General features: G+C 44.9%; 1 protein-coding gene across 2 annotated transcripts in view; it reads left to right on the top strand.

The window, feature by feature from the left end:
* The window catches only part of NCKAP1L (NCK associated protein 1 like), a 67,154-nt gene that overhangs the window by 34,895 nt on the left and 11,881 nt on the right, over positions 1-20,378 (top strand). For both annotated transcript variants that reach the window (XM_070454350.1, XM_020916050.2), the window contains 17 exons: positions 1,661-1,717; positions 2,003-2,099; positions 2,678-2,787; positions 2,964-3,096; positions 3,481-3,562; positions 3,738-3,796; positions 4,302-4,447; positions 5,705-5,837; positions 6,151-6,270; positions 9,460-9,605; positions 9,914-10,045; positions 12,920-13,138; positions 14,942-15,072; positions 17,686-17,783; positions 17,912-18,005; positions 18,159-18,241; positions 18,520-18,600. In XM_070454350.1, coding sequence (XP_070310451.1) covers positions 1,661-1,717; positions 2,003-2,099; positions 2,678-2,787; positions 2,964-3,096; positions 3,481-3,562; positions 3,738-3,796; positions 4,302-4,447; positions 5,705-5,837; positions 6,151-6,270; positions 9,460-9,605; positions 9,914-10,045; positions 12,920-13,138; positions 14,942-15,072; positions 17,686-17,783; positions 17,912-18,005; positions 18,159-18,241; positions 18,520-18,600 — 1,921 coding nt within the window. The remainder of the gene's footprint in view (positions 1-1,660; positions 1,718-2,002; positions 2,100-2,677; positions 2,788-2,963; positions 3,097-3,480; positions 3,563-3,737; positions 3,797-4,301; positions 4,448-5,704; positions 5,838-6,150; positions 6,271-9,459; positions 9,606-9,913; positions 10,046-12,919; positions 13,139-14,941; positions 15,073-17,685; positions 17,784-17,911; positions 18,006-18,158; positions 18,242-18,519; positions 18,601-20,378) is intronic.

Genomic DNA, 20,378 nt, shown 5'->3' with positions numbered 1-20,378 from the left:
ATGGGCAGAGTTCAGTAGATGGTCAGGGTCAGTTGAGGATCCTAATTCTTAGGCATGTTGGGAGAAGAGAATAAACCAGTGGGGAGAGTGGGGGATTACAGTGACAAAAGGATAATTGATGAAGTTAAATTCTAAGAGGAGGTGGGAAAGGGACCCAGCTGGAATAACTACTTTTACTTGAAAGCAGGGCCTATGTCATGTTGATGCACTGCTTCTTTGTATTGCCTTCAAACCTGGAAGGGTTCTTTGGCCTGAAGGTGTCAAGGCAGGAGCACAGGACAAGAAATCTATTCTCAACTTCCTCATTAAAACCCTGTGTGACTTTGGGCAAGCCATTTTTCTTTCCTAGGTATATTTTCTTCATCAGCAAAATACTGATGAGAACTAGATAATCTCTTAAGTGACATGACTATGCCAAAGCCTTTGACTGTGTGGATCACAACAAACTGTGGAAAATTCTGAAGGAGATGGGAATACCAGACCTGACCTGCCTCTTAAGAAACCTGTATGCAGGTCAGGAAGCAACAGTTAGAACTGGACTTGGAACAACAGACTGGTTCCAAATAGGAAAAGGAGTATGTCAAACCTGTATATTGTCACCCTGCTTATTTAACTTATATGCAGAGTACATCATGAGAAATGCTGGGCTGGATGAAGCACAAGCTGGAATCAAGATTGCCAGAAGAAATATAAATAATCTCAGATATGCAGATGACATCACCCTTATGGCAGAAAGTGAGGAAGAACTAAAGAGCCTCTTGATGAAAGTGAAAGAGGAGAGTGAAAAAGTTGGCTTAAAGTTCAACATTCAGAAAACTAAGATCATGGCATCTGGTCCCATCACTTCATGGCAAATAGATGGGGAAACAGTGGCTAACTTTATTTTTTTGGGCTCCAAAATCACTACAGATGGTGATTGCAGCCATGAAATTAAAAGATGCTTACTCCTTGGAAGAAAAGTTATGACCAACCTAGACAGCATATTAAAAAGCAGAGACATTACTTTGCCAACAAAGGTCTGTCTAGTCAAGGCTATGGTTTTTCCAGTAGTCATGTATGGATGTGAGAATTGGACTATAAAGAAAGCTGAGTGAGAAGAATTGATGCTTTTGAACTGTGGTGTTGGAGAAGACTCTTGGGAGTCCCTTGGACTGCAAGGAGATCCAACCAGTCCATCCTAAAGGAGATCAATCCTGGGTGTTCATTGGAAGGACTGATGTTGAAGCTGAAACTCCAATACTTTGGCCACCTGATGTGAAGAGCTGACTCATTTGCAAAGACCCTGATGCTGGGAAAGATTGAGGGCAGGAGGAGAAGGGGACGACAGAGGATGAGATGGTTGGATGGCATCCCTGACTCAATGGACATGGGTTTGGGTGAACTGTGGGAGTTGGTGATGGACAGGGAGGCCTGGTGTGCTGTGGTTCATGGGGTCGCAAAGAGTCGAACACAACTGAGTGACTGAACTGACTGAACTGAAGTGACATGAGTCTCTTATTAGTAGGCTGGGGTTGAAAGTAGTGTTTAGAAAGATCCTGAATGTGAGCGCTGTCCATGCTTCCTGCAGACTGTAGTTTGGAATCTCTGAGGACTGGGAAGGTGGGACGAGGACTGTAACTGGAGGTGTGGCCAACACTTTTGTGCTTGTGTCAATTCTCAGGTATGGCAAGCGAGTGGCCGACATAAAGGAAAGCAAGGAACATGCAATTGCAAACAGGTAAAGGCAAAGAACGAGCTCTTCCAGAGGGGATGGAATAGGTATCTCTCCTGACCTTTGCTGTTACCCAAGCCACTGCTATTTCTGTACAGATTTATTGTCTCAACCCAAGAACTCGCTGTTGCCCCACAGGGTGTTGTTTTTCCTTACTGAGTCTAACTGTGGCCTTGAACCTTCCTCCTAGCTGACACCCCTTCCTAAAGGTAGATCTCTTCTGCTTTGCATTTGGAGAATTTTTGAGGGTAGGAGGGGCAATATTCTCTAGCTTCTGCTTTCTTTCCTCAGTGGCCAGTTTCACTCTCAGCGGCGCCAGTTTCTGCGAATAGCTGTGAAGGAGATGGAGACTGTGTTAACTGATGAACCAGGACTACTGGGTCCCAAGGCAAGAGAAAGAGAGGAAGGGAAGCGTGATTTGGCATTCCTGAGTTTTTGCATTTCTAAGTTTTTTGTTCTGTTTGTGTGTGTATATGGTGGTTCCCTTGAATCTTCTTGGAGTACCCTAAAACTTGTTGTATCTCTCTTTTGGGCACTATCATATAGTATCATATGTTATAGTTATTTGTGTACTTGTCTTACCCTCTATTTGAGTGTGAGCTAATTAAAGACAGCTTGCTTTTTTTTTTAAACCACATAAATACCTAGTAAATATTTCTAAAATTTGATAAGTTGGTATTGACCTAGTAAATATTTCTAAAATTTAATTTGATAAGGTGGTATTGACCTAGTAAATATTTCTAAAATTCAATTTGATAAGGTGGTATTGTGAGCTAATGTCAACTTACGTGGAGGTCTGATTCTCGTAGGATGCTTTTTTTGTGGGTCTCTGTGTTTAATGTTGGACACTATTGTCGGTATGGCTACACGGTTGTATCTATAAGCACATTTTCATGATAGTTTTCTCTGTGCTTTCAAATTCATTTCTAAAGCTGAAAATTCTCATAGTCTCTGTCCCCTCCATAGGCCCTTTTTGCTTTCATGGCCCTGTCCTTCATTCGTGATGAAGTCACTTGGCTGGTTCGCCACACAGAAAATGTCACCAAGACGAAGACGCCTGAGGACTACGTTGACTCGTTAGTTCTTGGCATGGTTAAGAATCTCGACTTTAGATGGACTGGGAAAAGGGACGGGGAGCGGTGCATCGGATGACCTCGGGGGGGTCTCAGTTTCTGCCCCGTTGTCACTGTCTTTGTCTCAGGTCATGTTTTCAGTCTCACACTGCTCTCTGTTCTCATGCTCGACTTTGTAGGAGCATTGCAGAACTGCTTTTCCTGTTGGAGGAGGTTAGGGCTCTGGTCCGAAGACACATCAAGGTGATTCAGCAGTACCACCTTCAGTACCTGGCCAGATTTGATGCCCTTGTGCTCAGTGACATCATTCAAGTATGTTTAATTGATGATACTTTGAAAATTTGGGGGTGAGCCCTGGTCATTTTTCTCTGGGGGTCACCTTGACTGAATCTCATGCTCTGTAGATGGTGTGTCAAAAGCCCAATTTCCTCCTTTACATTTGTTAAAATTTTACCAAAAGGACTAATAATCTTAGTAATTTTCCTCCCAAGTGGTGCTAACAGGAGAGAAAATAAAGGCAGTTGGATGTTAGCATTGAACTCAGGGTGTTTCCGCCATGCTTTGCTTGCCTCTTTTTGGTTTGCTTGTTTACGACACTTGGCAGTTCCTTCTTCCTTCATACACTGGCCAAGCCCTGTGGGCCTCGTTTCTCTCCTGGTGGAACTTATGCTCCCTTGGCTCCACCTTCTCTTTTAGAACCTGTCTGTGTGTCCTGAGGAGGAGTCCATCATAATGTCCTCATTCGTCAGTACTCTCTCCTCTCTGAATCTCAAACAAGGTAACTGGCGGGAAGTGGGGGAGAAAGAGTGAAGGCGAACATTTGTTTCTCTAGAAATATGGGTCTCTTGAGCCAGGGAGTAGCCAAGATGACTTTGAAGAGAACCTACCATTCCATGCCATTGGATAGAGGTGCTGTTTTATTGTTTCCTTTTAAACTTCTGTATTTCTTGCAGTTGATAATGGAGAGAAATTTGAATTTTCTGGATTGAGACTGGACTGGTTCCGTCTACAGGTAGGTCTGTTTCTGCTAATGGTTCCCCATTCTCAAGCTTTTTCCTCCCTCACAATCCCCTCCCTCTCTTTTTTAGAACTTTATTTATTTTATTTTTTGGCTGTGTTGGATGTTCATTGCTGGATGGGTTTTTCTCTAGTTGTGGTGCGTGGGCTTCTCATTGCAGTGACTTCGCTTGTTGCAGAGCACGGGTTCTTGGGCACGTGGGCTTCAGTAGTTGTGGTTCCCAGGCTCTAGAGCACAGGCTCAATAATTGTGGCGCATGGGCTTCCCAGACCAGGCATCAAACCTGTGTCTCCTGTATTGGCAGATGACTTAGTTACCACTGAGTCACTGAACCACCAGGAAGCTCCCCTTCCTCCTCTTTTTAACTCCAAAGTTCTGCTGTATGGAATAAAAACTGCTGATTGGATGGGACAAATCCCAGTCAAACTGTAGTTCCAAGACTGGGGAGTCTTTTTCATTTATCTTGTTTTCTCCCCCCTTTTCCCACCTCCAACCATAGGCATATACCAGTGTGGCTAAGGCTCCCCTGCACTTATATGAGAACCCAGACTTAGCCAAGGTGATGAACCTCATTGTCTTTCACTCCCGAATGCTGGACTCAGTAGAGAATATGCTGGTGGAAACTTCTGATTTATCTACTTTCTGGTATGTCCTGAGCTCTTTATCAGTTGACCTAATCTCTTGCCTGGCCTCTGTGGAGCACTCTAATTCCCCCAGACACTGGGAAGACTTGTTTTCTTTGAGATCTCCTTAGAGGCAGATGCTGTAACTCCACAGTTTCTTCATTCCAGATCTTATCAAGTGGTAGAAGTTTGAAGCTGATTCCCTTTTGTGCTGGCTTTCTTTAGGAAAGCCAGTTGCACTTCACACAGTCTTGCTTTCTCTGGGATAATTCATCAATTGTCTGTTCTTCACTGTTATCTTTGGAAACTTCTTTAGCATCTTTTTTTTTTTTTTTGACCTTGTGATTTAAAAGAGACATGGAAAAGGTGGAAATTTAGTGGAGATGACTGAAAATAATTGGGAGGGCCGGGGGAACAGGGCCTTTAGAGAATGCACATAAGTTTGTCTTACTTAGGTATCATTCGGCCTTTACTCAGTGACCACTGTTGTGCACAACTCTACCCTTTGAGGAATCAAAAATACAATATAGTATGTTGGCTCTGCTGTCTGCATTCTGCATGGTTGGGAACATATAATACCCACATGTGAAAAGGACATAATAATGGCAAATGTGCATGCCGTTGAAAGGATACAGGATTGAGGAAATATCAGTCTCATGGAATTAATGAGAAAGTTTTCTGGAGCCTGAGTGTCAAATTTTGGGAGGGATGTGAATTAGTAGTATTGAGAGACTTCTAAATCAGGGCTGAAATCATGCAGAGGTTCTGAGGAAGAAATAGCAATTTTGTACAAAAAAAGGGAAGGAGACATTACTAACCTGCCCTGGGATCCAGTTAAAAAAAAAAAAAGACTGAAAGGGTTGAGTTTCTTGGTTTTCTCTCTACTTTAAGAGTAGGGAATTTAAAGAGGGAGGGATGAATATCAATAAATATTTGTTTAGGGAGGGGAGTTTGGGGGTGAATGGATACATGTATATGTATGGCTGAGTCTCTTTGCTGCCCACCTGAAACCATCACAACATTGTTAATTGGCTATACACCAATACAAAGCAAAAAGTTTAGGGGGGATCGGAATGGGGAATACATGTAAATCCATGACTAATTCATGTCAATGTATGACAAAAACCACTGTAATATTGTAAAGTAATTAGCCTCCAACTAATAAAAATAAATGAAAAAAAAAAACCAAAAAACTTCTGTCGAAAGAATCAATATTCTCTCTACCTCAGAGGAACCAGCTCCTAAACCCTGGTTCTGAGTCTCCTTGTCTGTTCCATAGCTTTCATCTCCGTACCTTCGAGAAGATGTTTGCTGTGACCCTGGAGGAACCTGCCATGTTCCGTTATGCCATTGCTTTCCCCCTGATCTGTGCTCACTTTGTCCACTGCACGCATGAGATGTGCCCAGAGGAGGTGAGTGTCCTGAGCTCCAAACCCTGTCATCTCTCTAACCACGTCTCATTATTATTCCCTCAAAACACAATTTCAGGGGTTGATTTTGGCCCCAGGAAGGGTACCCATCGATACCTGGGTATCTTTTGGCCCCATAGATATCTGGTGTAAGTCCCTAAATGTCTCCGCTTTATGTGCAGTGTGTCCTCTCTCTGGGTCTCATTTTCTTCTTCTGTAGAAGTGGGTGGCTCAGGCTGGGGTCAGAACAGTATTATGTGGAAGACATGGCTGTCTTGGTGATGACACTGTCTTCCTTGGGTCCTCTTTCCCACAGTACCCTCACTTGAAGAACCACGGCCTTCATCACTGCAACTCCTTCCTGGAAGAGCTGGCCAAGCAGACTAGCAACTGCGTCCTGGAGATCTGTGCTGAGCAGCGGAACCTGAGTGAGCAGGTAGGTTCAGCCCCCTCTGTTTCAGTCTCCCCTCTGCTGCTCCGCCATGCCTTCCCCTCTATCTGCCTCTGTCTTCTTCTCAAACACCAAATTCTCTAAGCCTTTCAGGTAGGGCTAGGGCTTTTGTATGCATGAGTTTATGGCAGGCTTCTTTTCTTAGTGTCATCCCTTTAGTCTTTACTCCCTTGGGACTTGATAGAAGTGTCTAAAAATACCCTTATTTGAACAGTTGCACTTCAGCAAAATCTGGTCTTTCATCTAAAGAGTTTCAAGAGATGAGTTAACTTTCTCATTTACTTCTCCTCCTCTCTCTGCCCTGTGTACACATACTTAGAACAGCAGCCCCCAGATCACCTGTCTTGTCTCACTCTTCTGTCCATCTGCACCCTAATCTGTAGCTATCTGAACATTTTCAGGCACCTCCTCTGTGTTTATCCTCCGGGTTGCTTTTATGTCTTTGTCTGTTGTTCTCTCCTCCCCTCCCTTGACTGACTCATAGCACCTGGTCATGATTAGCTCAACCTAAATTTATAGAACATTTGAAAATGAGGGACTCGTTCTGCTGTTGCCCTGGAGTCCTTCAGGTTTCCTAGACTACCCAGGCTTTCTGGGTTTGAGTCAGGCTTTGTAGCAACTTTGGTAGGAGGGGAGTCAGGGTGTGTGTGTGTGTGTGTGTGTGTGTGTGTGTGTGTGTACATATGCCCAGTTATATTATTACTTAACCTTCTCATTTTCTCATATATGAAATGTGGATAAACATAGTTTCTTAGTAGAAGTAGCATTAAGATGAAATGAAATAGAGTATGTTAAATATTTGGCATGTAATTCTCAATAGATGTTAGCTGCTCTATTATTTGGTATTTATTGGGCACTAAGGCCTGTGCTGGGGTTTTGGGATGGAAAGGTACACAATTCTGGCCCTTGGGGAATGTTCCAGTTTAAGGGAAAAAAGAGTACAAATACATGTTTGAAAGACATTTAAATAATTAATGCAAAGAAGATAGGTAAACAAGTACAATTATGGGTATATTCATCACTCAACTTGAATACCTACTATATATGCAAAAGCACACAGTTAAAGATATTTGCTCAGTGCTGGGTCAGGGTTGACTAAAACATAATGTGAGTATTATTTTCACACACAACAAAACTTTTGCAAATGAATATTGGCCCCTCCAAAGATGTCATTTTGAATAAATAATTAATGATGTTGCATTACTATTGGAGTTACATTTTTTGGAATTACTTTCAGAATCTACCCACAGACCCTTTTGCATAATTTCAAGGTTGACACATCTTTGCCCATCAAGGTAGACCTGATTTTTTTGGAAATAGTAGGAACTTGAACTTTAAAAAAACCAAATTGTGACTATAAAGTAAGAAGACCAGCTTACTTCTGGCTATTATCCTATTGTAAGAGTAATTCCAAATGAGGAGTTTCCAGTCTTTCTCTGCACATAGTCAGTGTCACTGGACTAAATGGAGAGAATTCGAGAGTGATTACCTTGAAGGAGAGATCTGAATATATAATTCTATCTTATATTTTCTGTATGGCTAATGGGGGTATCTTGTTAAAGAGAAGCAATGCAGGATTGATGTTTAAGTAACAAGAAATATAGTATCTTATTTTTTTTTTTTAAGACCAACACTTTTACTTTTATTTGCATTTATTTTCTGCGGCATTTATTCCCGGACCATAAGTTTTGGCTTCTTCAGTTTCTTCTGGGATATCTTTTTCTTCTGTGCAACCTCCTCTTCTGGTTTAGGAACAATCTGTTCTTTTTCAGTAAGGATCATCTCAATGTGGCAGGGAGAGCTCATGTAGGGGTTGATCCGACCGTGAGCTCTGTAAGTCCTGCGCCACATCTTGGGGGCTTTGTTCACTTGGATGTGCTCAATGACCAGAGAATCTGCATCTAAGCCCTTAACTTCAGCATTACTCTCTGCATTTTTGAGCATGTGTAGTAAAAATTCAGCACTCTTTTTGGGCCACCGACCCTGCATCCAGTCCCACTGTTTGGCCCGTGCACACCTACCAACTCCACCGTTGTAACAACGGAATGGCACACACTGCTTCTTTAAAGTGACATCCTTCAGATACTTGGTGGCTTTCAGGATATGCATACCCTTTATGGCCTGGGCAGTTTCACGAGTGTTTTTAAAGTGAACACGAAGATTTGAACCTCTTGATTTGCATGATTTTGTGGGGTTTTCTGGGTCGAGTGAATAGCGCACCATTTTTAGGGGTCAGCTCAGGCCGCCTACCAGAAAAGCAGTATCTTATTTTTTAAAAAAAGAAGTGGGGGCTTCCCTGGTGGCTCAGTGGCAAAGAATCCACCTGCCAATGCAGGAGACATGGGTTCAATCCCTGGTCTGGCAAGATCCCACATGCCTCAGGGCAGCTAAGCCCGTGCACCACATCTATTGAGCCTGTGCACTAGAGCCCAGGAGCCACGATTACTGAGCCCATGCCCTTCTACAACTACTGAAGCCTGAGTGCTCCAGAGCCTGTGCTCGGCAACAAGAGAAGCCTTCACAGTGAGAAGCCCGAGCACCACAACTAGAGAGTAGCCCTCACTCCCCACAACTAGAGAAGAGCCTGTGCAGCAACGAAGACCCAGCACAGCCAAAATTAAATAAATAAAATTGTATAAAAAAAGAAGTGGGAAGAGTGCTGGCCACGTTGTGAACTCTGATCCTCTGGAGTGTTGTGGTAGTGTGGGTGTCTGTCCATGTTCCATATCCATGGGACAGGCTATGAAGGAATATAGCAAGTGAGATGGTAATTCCACACTAGCAAAAAACAAACCATCTTCCTAGGTTGGAAGACCCCTGAAAGCACAATTGAGTGGAGCTCTTAGATTGTTTCTACTAGAATTTTTCCACTAGGAAAGACTTTCTCTCAGGAAGTGGATGGGGGAATTGATGATCTGGTCCCAGAAGGACACTGCCATCTTGAAACTCTGAAGCTAAACATGGGTGGATATTTAATGAAAACTAACAGAGGTGAGCATATGCTAGGTAAGCCCCCACTAGAGAAAGAGATGCATGGAAGGAAAGAGAAAGAAAGGCAGAGCAAGCAAAGAACAGGCCATAGTGGAAGGACCTACTTAATAACTGTCAGATGGATTACTACGCAGTTTGAGGAAGGAATCTCATTTTTCCATTCATGTGTGTTTTTTTCTAAAGCTTCTACCGAAGCACTGTGCCACTACCATCAGCAAGGCCAAGAACAAGAAAACCATGAAGCAGAGGCAGGCTCCCAGAAAAGGAGAGCCTGAGAGGGACAAGCCAGGAGCGGAGAGCCACCGGAAAAACCGCAGCATTGTCACCAAGTGAGGCCCTGGGCCCTGAAAGGCCAGCCAGCGCTATCTCAAGGAAGGGAGGGCAGGGAAGAGAGAAAGTGATGCTAGCAAAAGGGGGCGGAAGTGGTGGTGGGGAATGACAGACATGGAAAAGCAATTCAATGTGAATTTTCTTCTTTGCGTTTGAAGTCAGCATATAATGTGTACTGTTCTAGGATGAGTTTTTTGAGAAGATGAAAGGGATCCAGGAATGATGGGCCTGACAGATCCTCCCCAGCTACTAGCAGGCAGGGCAAGACCTGTAATGAGGCTCATTTTACTTTCTTAATTTTCCCCAGCATGGACAAGCTACACCTAAACTTGACGGAGTTGGCACTGACAATGAATCATGTACAGAGCTTCTCTGTGTTTGAACACACCATCTTCCCTTCTGAGTATCTCAGCAGCCATCTGGAGGCCAGATTCAACAGGTATCACTCTTTGCTTGTCTTCTCTTTGCTTAGTATGGTAGTTCTCAAAGTTGGGTTCCATTAGCTCCATCTTGGTGGTCATTCTGAAGCAGCTAATCTGGCAGAGGTCCTAGGCATCTCTATTTAAAACAAATAAATGAAGAGAACCCCAAACCTTTTTAGGCTGTTTTGATAACCAACCAGAACTGGTTTAGTAGAGCGAATGGGGCCTCTGCAGTCAGCAGATCTGTTGATGCTCTTTGCTAAGACACCAGAGCAGGTTATCTATCTTGTTTGAGCCTCAATTTCCTACCCTATAAAGTAAAGATAATGATATTTACCTTGTTGTGAGAATTACCTGTAATTGAGAATCGGCAGAGCGTTAAAAAAAATCTTGAGTGACATATATAGGCCTCAACGAAAAAAGTTCCCTTCCCCCCACTTTGCCTCTCATTCTGTTGCCCCCTAAATTTGCAGAAATATTCCTTGTATTGAAATTGGGTGCTATAGTCAGCAAATTAGGGCGCTATAGTCAGCAAATTAGGGAATTGAAATTGGGTGCTATAGTCAGCAAATTAGGAAATGTTTTTATAAATAATCTGCTAGTCTTCTGTGTTTCTTTTTACAATATATATACTAGTATATTTACACATTCATTGAACAAGTATTTATTGAACATCTACTGTGTGTTGGCAGTGTTCCCTAAGCTGTTGATACAGCAGTATACAAAAGAAATGAAGATTCCTGGCTGCATAGAGTTTCCTTCTAATGGGAGAGACAAACAAAATAAGAACATAGGATATGTAGTATTAGATTAGAAAATGGTAAGTGCTAGAAAGGCAGGAGAAGGAGATAGGAAGGGTATAGTGGTGGCAGTGGTGGTAGAATTTTACACAGGGTGGCCAAGAAAGCCCTCCTTGAGAAAGTGACATTTGAATGAACTCCCTGAAGGAATTGAGAAAGCTAAGTGGGTGACTGTCTGCGCAAAGAACATTCTAGGCAGAGGAAACAGCAGTGTGAAGGATCTGAGGTGGGAGCATGCCTGGTATGTTCAGCGAACATGGAGGAGACCAGTACGAGCAGGGGGAAGCTGGTAGGATGTGAGGTCAGAGAGGCTGGAGGAATGACAGACAGAATGTTCATGCCTGTGTGCCACCGCAGGACTTTGGCTTTGATTCTGAGTGAGACAGGGAGGCTTGGCAGGGTTTGAGCAGAGCAGGAACGTGATCTCACTCAATATTTCAGTAGGTTCACCCTGCCCTAGTGGGGCAAGGACAGAGTGGGGAAAATAGTTAGGCGCCTGGACCTTGATTGTAGGAGAGGCAGGCTTGTTTCTTCAATTAGGTTTTTGCCTTGGTGACAGTAAAATTAGTTTGTTTTCATACCTTACACTTTAGCTATATGGAAGAAAGTGCCTCAGGCACATACAAAATGTCAAGATGACAATTTGATAATCATCCATGTGTGAACCTTCAGAAACTAGCAGTGGTTTCTAGGCCCTGGAGCAGCATGGGTGTGATATTTTAGTTTTCCCTGAACATCTCTAATACTTTCTTCATTGACATCCTTGCTCCTAAAGCCCCGAAGTTGGCCTAAAGATTTGGCCTCAATGAGAACTCTAAAATAGATTAGGCTTGCATCCAGTCTGTCCTTTCTGTAGTATTTTCCCTCAAGTGGTTTTCCTTCTCCTTTTCATCCAGGAAGCAGGTGCTCCTGTTCCTCCCCTCCCCTCCCATAAACATTTTTCCAAAAATGCAAAACAAACAAAACTCCCAAACACCTGTGGCTTTAGGGAGAACCTGATGGACTCATTCATATTGATGTGCTGATGACTGACAAAAGCTTGTGTTGACAAGGTCTGATGTTCGTTTTTCTCCTACTGTTTACATTTTTTATCATTGTTGTTTTTATAGTTATTTATTTAATTTCTGGTCTCCCTTGACACGTGTGGGCTTTCTCTAGTTGGAGCAAGTGGGGGCTACTCTTTGTTCTGGTGTGAAGGCTTACTGCAGTGGCTTCTCTAGTCGTGGAGCCCGGGCTCCAGGCATGCAGTCTTCAGTAGTTACGGCTAAAGAGTAAAAGCTCATTCCTTGTGGCACACAGGCTCTGTCGCTCTGCGGCATGTAGGATCTTCCCGGACCAGGGATTGAACTGGTGTTCCTTGCGTTGCAAGGTGGGATCTTAAACACGGGATCACCAGGGAAGCCCCTTGTTTACATTTTAACAAGAAAGAAAGTCTAAAGGAAGAGGACTGACTCTAACTGAATTCTCAGGTTCCTGGGGAAGGTATTTTGGGAGGGTCTGGGAGTCCAAGGGAGAGGGGGTGTTGCAGTTGTGCCCCTGAAATAATACAGTGTTAACAGTTCTTCTTCCTTCTCCAAGGTTGGCTATAGCTGCGTGCCAGCCAGGTCTACTCTCTCTCCACCTGGCATCCCATGGCCACTCAGGATTGCACTGCACATCTAAGGATTTCTGGGTGTGGTTTTCCATTTCTGACAGTGACTGGAACTAATTCTTTTCAAGGAGAAAAGACAAATGCTGGCCCTGAGAATACAGGAGGTTATGAGACAGCTCATACAGTTAGATGACATTTGGGAGCCTAGATCTTTTACCAACTGATCTAATTTCCCTAGAGGAGGCAGAAGAACATGGTGATTGAGAATCAAATGTTATTGGCGTCAAGTCCTGGCTCTGTCACTTGAACTTCTCTGTGTCTCAGTTTCTTCACCATGAAATGGGGATGAATAAGTGTACCTACCTTTTTGGGTTGCTGTGAGGTTTACATGAGATGATGTGTGTAGTTAAATCATAGTGCAGCACCTAGAACACAGTATAAGTGTGATAACTGTTACTATGTTTGACATTATGACTGTGATTATGGTTTTTGTTACCCAGAGCCATTGTGTGGCTGGCTGGCTACAATGCTACAACCCAGGAGATCGCCAGGCCTTCTGAGCTGTTGGCAGGAGTCAAAGCATACATCAGTTTCATACAGTCACTGGCCCAGTTTTTGGGTGCAGATGTGTCCAGAGTCATCCGCAACGCCCTTCTGCAGCAGACGCAGCCACTGGACTCGTGTGGGGAGCAGACTATCACCACTCTCTACACAAACTGGTCAGTGTTGTTTATCCTCTCTCACTGCCTTACTCTTTTCATTAGCACTTTTTCCTTCACAGGGTAGGACCTCGGGACCAGTCATTTTAGCTCCTAGGGTCATAGACCCCCAAACGGAGGCTTGCTTCTGCCCAAGGATTAGGACTATAAGCTGGAGCAAACTCAGATGTCCTCTCTCCACCATGAGGGTTCTTTCCAAGCTTCCATGTGACACCCACTGAACCGCCCCTTTCCTCTTCATCTGCAGTTCCTGACCTTTCTTTTCTGGATTCTTACTGTTTTCATTTCAAATGATCTTTCTTCCTCTTTCTGAAGTTCTCTTATTTCTCTTTTCATCCAGCTTCTCCCTCTGAAGACCATTCTGTCTCATACCTTCTCTCCAGAGCACTGTCTCCTCATCTTCCAACAGAGAGCTTCTATTTTCTCATTAATGAAATCCTTTTAATTGTTAAAAAATACAAGTGTGATTGTGTACTTATGATATGTCATGCTAACAGAGGCACAAAATATGTTACTTCACTTTCATCTCTTCATAACATTATTATGTGACTCTAAGGTTTTCCCCTAGGTCTTGAGCAAATAGTACTATAGTTAGTAACTCCTGTGCCCTGGCTAGCCTAATGTGTGGACTACTATTAGTAGTCCTTATGCATGCATGCATATGCTCAGTCATGTCCAACTCTTTGCCACCCCATGGCCAGGCTCCTCCGTCCCTGAAATTTTCCAGGCAAGAATATTGGAGTTTCATAGGGAAAGGGGCCTCCTCCCCCAAACTGGAGGGGGCAGGAATCAGCAATACTTCCTTTGAGGTTTTAAGGATGGAAAGGAGCTGGATTCCTACCTCCCTAAGCCACTGGGTGGCGCTCTTAATCCAATATCAGCTTAGTATGAGTCAGGCTGCAAAGAACCCCCTGAGAAGGAGGGTAAGCCTGAGACAGGGTTTGCAATACATATATCAAGCTGGGCCTGGCAGGTAAGGGAAATGGGTCTTGTGGGCTGGGTGGGAACTTTGAGTAGTAAGGGCATGCCCTTCTAAAGGGGCAGCCACCACTTAGTACCATCTGATTGCTGCCTCACTAAATTATTATTTTTAATATAAAATCTCCGTTTTAAAAATTTGATAGCGAATTCAAATTAAAAGGGAAAAAACCTCACGCTGAGTGCTGGTTTTGACCTGCCTATGTTAGCTTGTGACTTCTGTGAGCCCTAGGCCTAGAGCTAGTGCCTGGGTGAGTGACAGGGGTCACCAGGCCCTCTGCTCTCACTGGCTGGAAGCCTTCTTAGTTTGCCCAGAGGTCAGGAGGGTATATTTGGAGACTGGATGACAAGTGTTCACTGGCCTTCTCTCTGCCCAGGAGGTCTGACTTGAGACTCACTTCCAGGCTCCTAGGCACTTAGTCTAACACTCTCATTGAGGAGGTTGGGGCTAAGTATATTTTGGAGGAGCCCAATTAGTAGGAATTTTTGTCCTGTCAGCTTAGGCTTGTCTTACCTGACAGAGAAAGGCCAAGAGTGCGGGGTGTGCAATAGCTGGAAAAGGCGGTGAGGCTTGTCCACCATTACATTTGACAGCACAGCCAATGTCCAGCAGAGTAGAGGCAAAGCGGAACCACGGTACTGCCAGTTGTTATTGAGCCAGCAGCCTGGGATGTTTATTAGAGTGCTTTCTGTCTTCTCCTCCCCACCCCCGTCTCTCCTTCCCACCCCAGCCTTCCATGGAGTTCCTCTTCCTGAGCCCAGTGGTGGTGGTAGGAGGAAGGGATTGAACACTCATCTTCTGTGCTCTCTTGGCCAACCCTGTAGGTACCTAGAAAGTCTGCTTAGACAGGCAAGCAGCGGGACCATCATCCTCTCACCAGCCATGCAGGCCTTCATCAGCCTCCCCAGAGAGGGGGAGCAGAACTTCAGCGCAGAGGAGTTCTCTGACGTCTCTGGTGAGCTCAGAGCCTGGTCTCCTGTCAAGGAGCCGAGCTTTCGCCTCGGTACAATATCCCAACTGATGGACCCCATCTATGTTCTCCTACCTTCCCCGAGCCTCATTCTATACTCTTCTAGATCTCTGCTAGACTCTACCGTAGGGACAATAGGAGAGATTTCAAGTGAGACCCAGAACTGGGAAGTAGCTTGGGGGTTGATGGTGGAGACAGAGGATGAAGGGAGTTAAGAGCTAGGCAGGGGCACTCAAGTCATTGAAAGGACTTATTCTCCAAAGGGTAGTAAATGGTTATTTTCCATTTCTACAAAGAGTAGAGAGTAGGACATATGATGAAGGGTAAAGGATAAATGTAAGGACATTCTGATTTTGGAATTATTAAACAGTGATCCGATGTCATGGCATCTTCTTCCTGAGGGATACATTTTAGATAACTGATATTTAATAATGATGATGACATAACCGATGACGTTTAGTGTGGGCTAGGTTCTGAATGTTCACATTTGTTAACTCCTTCACTCCTCACAACAGCCTTGAGGTTGTTATTACCCCCATTTTACAAATGAGGACACTGAGACACAAGAGGTGACAGAGCTTAAGTTTGCACATTCATAAACGGTAGAACTGGAATTTCATCTCAAGGCAGTCAAATTCCAGAACCCAGGTGCTTAATCACTTTGTCGTGCTGCTTCCCAGTGTATAGAAGTGCTTTAGTGTCTCAAGGCAGGCAGATGAGGAGTGTGTCATGAATGAATTTGGAAGTTATTCTCTTTTTAAAGAGGGCTTGAAGCCGTGCAGATCCTTTTTAATAGATTTGTTTTACTGACTGATTCATGAACTATCCAACTGCTTCCTCCTTCCTCTCATGGACCTCGCATGGGATCTGAGACAGGTAGGAGATGTTTCAGTGATGCTGCCCCCTCCATTCTTCCCCTTCCTTGGAGGGGGTGTTATGGAGGTCAGAGCACGCAGCTCTATTCTCCAGCTCTGCCTTCTTCTTGCCCTCACACTGACTCCACCAGTGAGCTGACCCTACTCTCTACCTGCTGGAGGCTTCAGATGTCCCCTTCTCATCAACTCCTCCCACAAGCTGTAGGCAGCATCTAAAATCAGCTTTAGGTCTTACTGACAACTGACGAGCAGCAGGAGGTAATGTTGATTTCCCCTTCTACCACCCCCACCCCAATTTCCCAGGGTTACCATGGTGATGGGGCAGTGCTGCTGCAAAAATAGATAGATGGATAGAGAAGGATGCCCTAGGGTTACTAGCCTAGAGAGGACTAGAGTAAGGTGGATCCAAACTGGTGGATCAGTGTGTCTTTTCTCCAAAAAGGGTAGTTCAGCCTCTCTGCCTGTCAGCCATTTTAGCATTATCTAAGGTGACCAGTTAGGAAATCTTTTCCTAGTTCTCAGCTCAGTTGTTCCTATTGTAAATAGGTGACTCTAAACATGTCTAGTATTTTATTCCACATGAGACTCCTTGTCAGCTGCTGTGACCAGCTCCACTGTTTTTGTCAGTGGTAGAGGTGGAGATCGGAGAAGGCAATGGCAACCCACTCCAGTACTCTTGCCTGGAAAATCCCACGGACGGAGGAACCTGGTAGACTGCAGTCCATGGGGTTGCTAAGAGTTGGACACAACTGAGCGACTTCACTTTCATTTTTCACTTTCATGCATTGGAGAAGGAAATGGCAACCTACTCCAGTGTTCTTGCCTGGAGAATCCCAGGGACCGGGGAGCCTGGTGGGCTGCTGTCTATGGGGTCACACAGAGTCGGACATGACAAGCAATTTAGCAGCAGCAGCAGCAGCAGCAGCAAAAGTGGAAATCAACTGGCCCTGCCTTTAAACCCTTGAGTATGGGGCCTCAACTTCCCTTTCCCTCTGAACTCTTATTAACTAGGTTAAACTCACCTTTCCTTTCTTCATCTCTTGTTACTTCTGGTCTTTATGGTTTTCTCTGCTGGGATGGCCCATAGCCAGAGATCAAAGCTGGAGCACTTTCCTGTCTGAATTTGTCCCTCAGGTTTCTAACATGGGATTTCCCCAGCCAGGCTTTACTTAATTCACAAAGGGCCAGAAGCAGGCTGGTTAGGGAGGGATAAGGTAACGGAGCCGACTGGAAGAAAGAAGGGTTTAGAGGAAAACACAATTGGGATAATGGGGATGTGTGTTGATTATGCTCTCCTAGCAACTCTGTGAGGTACACAGGGTGGATTTCAATTTCTTCATTTTACAGAGAAGGGAACTGAGGCTCAGAGATGGTCTTACATCTCATAAAGCTAGTGCAGCTAGTACGGCAAGAAGAAAGCCCAGAGCCAGGCAAAGGGACTCGGCAAAGTCCAGATTCTTGTAAGAATGAAAAGTAAATAGCTATCATTTGTGGTACATCTTGGTGTGAGTACCAGTGGGTAGAAGGTTAACTGTCCCACAGGCAGGCCAGACCTGTCACCTGAATGCAGGATTCCAGGCCACATTTTCTCCCTACTTCCCTTCCTTGCCATTTTCTTTCCTTACTGAAAAACGTTAGAAATGTTCAGACTATCCTATAGCTATTGTGCAAATGCACCAGTGCCCTCGGGGTCCTACCTGGGGCCTCTGTAACTCCATTCCAGAGATGCGGGCCTTGGCTGAACTCTTGGGCCCGTACGGCATGAAGTTCCTGAGTGAAAACCTGATGTGGCATGTGACTTCGCAAATTGTGGAGCTGAAGGTACTGTGGATGCAAGGCCCTGGGAAGAAGGTCCAGCCTCCGGGGAAGTGGGGTAGGAGTAGGAGATTGGGGAAAGATGTACCATGGGTCTCATCTTTTCTTGCTTAATGTCTCTGTCCTGACTGCAGAAGCTGGTGGTAGAAAATATGGATATACTTGTTCAGATCAGATCCAACTTCAACAAGGCGGACTTGATGGCTTCTCTGCTGCCCCAGCTGACAGGTGAGCACATCCCCTAAAGGGAGAAGGGACTGTGGGAAACGCACTGTGGACCACAAGGGTTTTTGGAGCTATGAGGCCTCGGCTGGGTCTGAAGAAGCAAAACCTTTGCCATTTCCCCACATTCTCTTCTCTCATGCTCTTCTTTCTCCTCAGGGGCTGATAATGTGCTGAAGCGCATGACCATCATTGGAGTTATCCTCAGTTTTAGGGCCATGGCCCAAGAGGGACTTCGTGAGGTGAGTGGGGGCGGGGGCTGCCATGGGTGGGGCTTGTGTGAGAAGTTGTGGAAAGGGTTGGTAAGCATTGTGGAGAAAGGAGCTTAATCCAGTAGAAGTCCTGGAAGATCTCTGAGGATAGATGAGCTGAAGAAATCTGGACGTGTGAGGAGGGAAGTAACACAGAAAGTTGGCTAAGTTCTCATCTAAGCTGAGGACCTGTTTTGCTTTGTTTGTTTCCACCTATGTTTGAATGTGCTGGCCGCTGTCCTTGGACTCATTTGTCTTCTTTCCTCCAGGTTTTCTCCTCCCACTGCCCATTTCTCATGGGTCCCATTGAATGCCTGAAGGAGTTTGTCACTCCAGACACAGATATCAAGGTATCGGGGAATGCAAAGTGGAATCCAACCAGATTTCTGTTGTTGACAAAGGATAGAGCTAGGATCTTGGAAGGGAGGAGTGGGCTCTGAAGAATACCGTAGGAAGAAGATCCAGGTCTTCAACAGAAAAATATCTGGGGAGGTGTTATGGAGGGAGGGGTTTTGGTCAGAGAAGAGAGTTCAGAGTAGGGAAGCCCTGGGGAGATCCTGTGGGGGCTGGGGAACGTTACTGGAGGGAGAGCAATAAGGGCAAGGATAATAGTATCTATAGGTTTTCTCCTAAGATGTGCAAATTAGATTCTGAATTATGTGCAGACAAGTCCCCTCTTTAGTCAGGAGCCTGGGAACTTTCTGTAAAATTTGGTTCTTCCATTCCCACCCACCCTGCCGGCCCTCAGATTTTCCTCTCCTTTTCTGGCCTGGTCTTCCTCCTAGCTCTGAAACTTTCTGGTTTGTCTGTGTGTCACCTGCCTCAGGCCTCATTTCCTATAGGCATGGGGAAGGGGGGAGGGACCTCGGTTAGCACCCAATTTAAACATCCGTTTCCCCTCCCCCCTCCTCACGTCAGCTTGCCTTTTGAATCACCTGAAGCAAACAAGTATGTTTTGCAGGAAATACAGCTGCACAGTGCACGGGGCAGGGTACTTCTCTTATAACTGACTCCATTAATGGAGGGAAGTCTCTGAGAAGAGGATATTGGTTAACAGGAAGATGTTGTTCAGTCGCTCAGCCGTGTGTTGACTCTTTGCGACCCCATGGGAAGTAGTTAGATGCTAAGAGAAAAAACAGCTTCCCTTACCTTGAGGTCAGAAGAATCATGAAAATTTCCCCTCTCTCTGCCTGAAATCAGATGAGGGCCAAGTGGTCGTGGGCCATAAGGGGTGATTTTCCACTGGATGGCTGCTCCTTCAGGCCCTGGCTTGGATTTCACTGTGGGCCCCGGGTGTCTGGCAGCTGTTGATGTTGGGGCGGAATGCTATGGTCTGTCAGGAGTGTGTCTAGCTGGTATCTTCCTGGCAGCTTTGAGCTTTAGGCTCTGCCTGCCTGAGAGGATAAGCAGGTGTGTGGAGATGGGGCTGGCCTGTCCATCAGAGATTCTGTTACTACCTCCGAGGGGCGAGAAGATGAGAAGAGAAGAAGGTTAAAAGGTGAAGAAGTTTCCTTCAACCATCACCTTCTTCCTCCAGAAAACCACAGATTATGGACCAAATCCCCGATCTCCTAGGTCACGGTTGCCACTAGCAGGGTTATTTAGTTAGTAGGGAATTTAAACAGGGTGGAGCAGACTGCTGAGGTTTACCTTCTGTGTCTAGCATGATAGGCGGTTTGTGTTTACTGTTGTATCTGTGGGGTTCTTTGCATAAGATACTCTACTTAGTTATCTACTATTAAAACAGTTATCCTTGTTCTCTCAGAACATTTTGAAGTCTTTTTTCTTAACCTCAAAAGTCCGAGTACTTTTTTTGGATGTGGGTGTTTGTAGCTACATCTTGGGAACCTGATTCTAAGTACAATGAAGGATACAGGAGTCAATCGATAAACATTAACTAAATGCCTTCTATGTGCTTAGCATTGTGTTCAGACCTAGAGAGGATGAAAGAAATGCAGAGCTCCTGGCTTTGAGGGAAAGGAAGCAGAGCGAAAGGGACAAGGTTTATTAGTCTCTCAGTGATTCTGTGAGTCATTAGGGTAATAAAGTGAAAGTCGCTCAGTCGTGTCTGAACCTTTGTGACCCCATGGACTATACAATTCATGGAATTCTCCAGGCCAGAATACTG

The sequence above is a fragment of the Odocoileus virginianus genome, chromosome 24 (assembly GCF_023699985.2).
Source record: "Odocoileus virginianus isolate 20LAN1187 ecotype Illinois chromosome 24, Ovbor_1.2, whole genome shotgun sequence".
In the NCBI taxonomy this organism is placed as follows: Eukaryota; Metazoa; Chordata; class Mammalia; order Artiodactyla; family Cervidae; genus Odocoileus; species Odocoileus virginianus.
The sequence above is the reverse complement of the archived record's forward strand: the minus strand, read 5'-3'. Positions and strand labels throughout refer to the sequence as shown.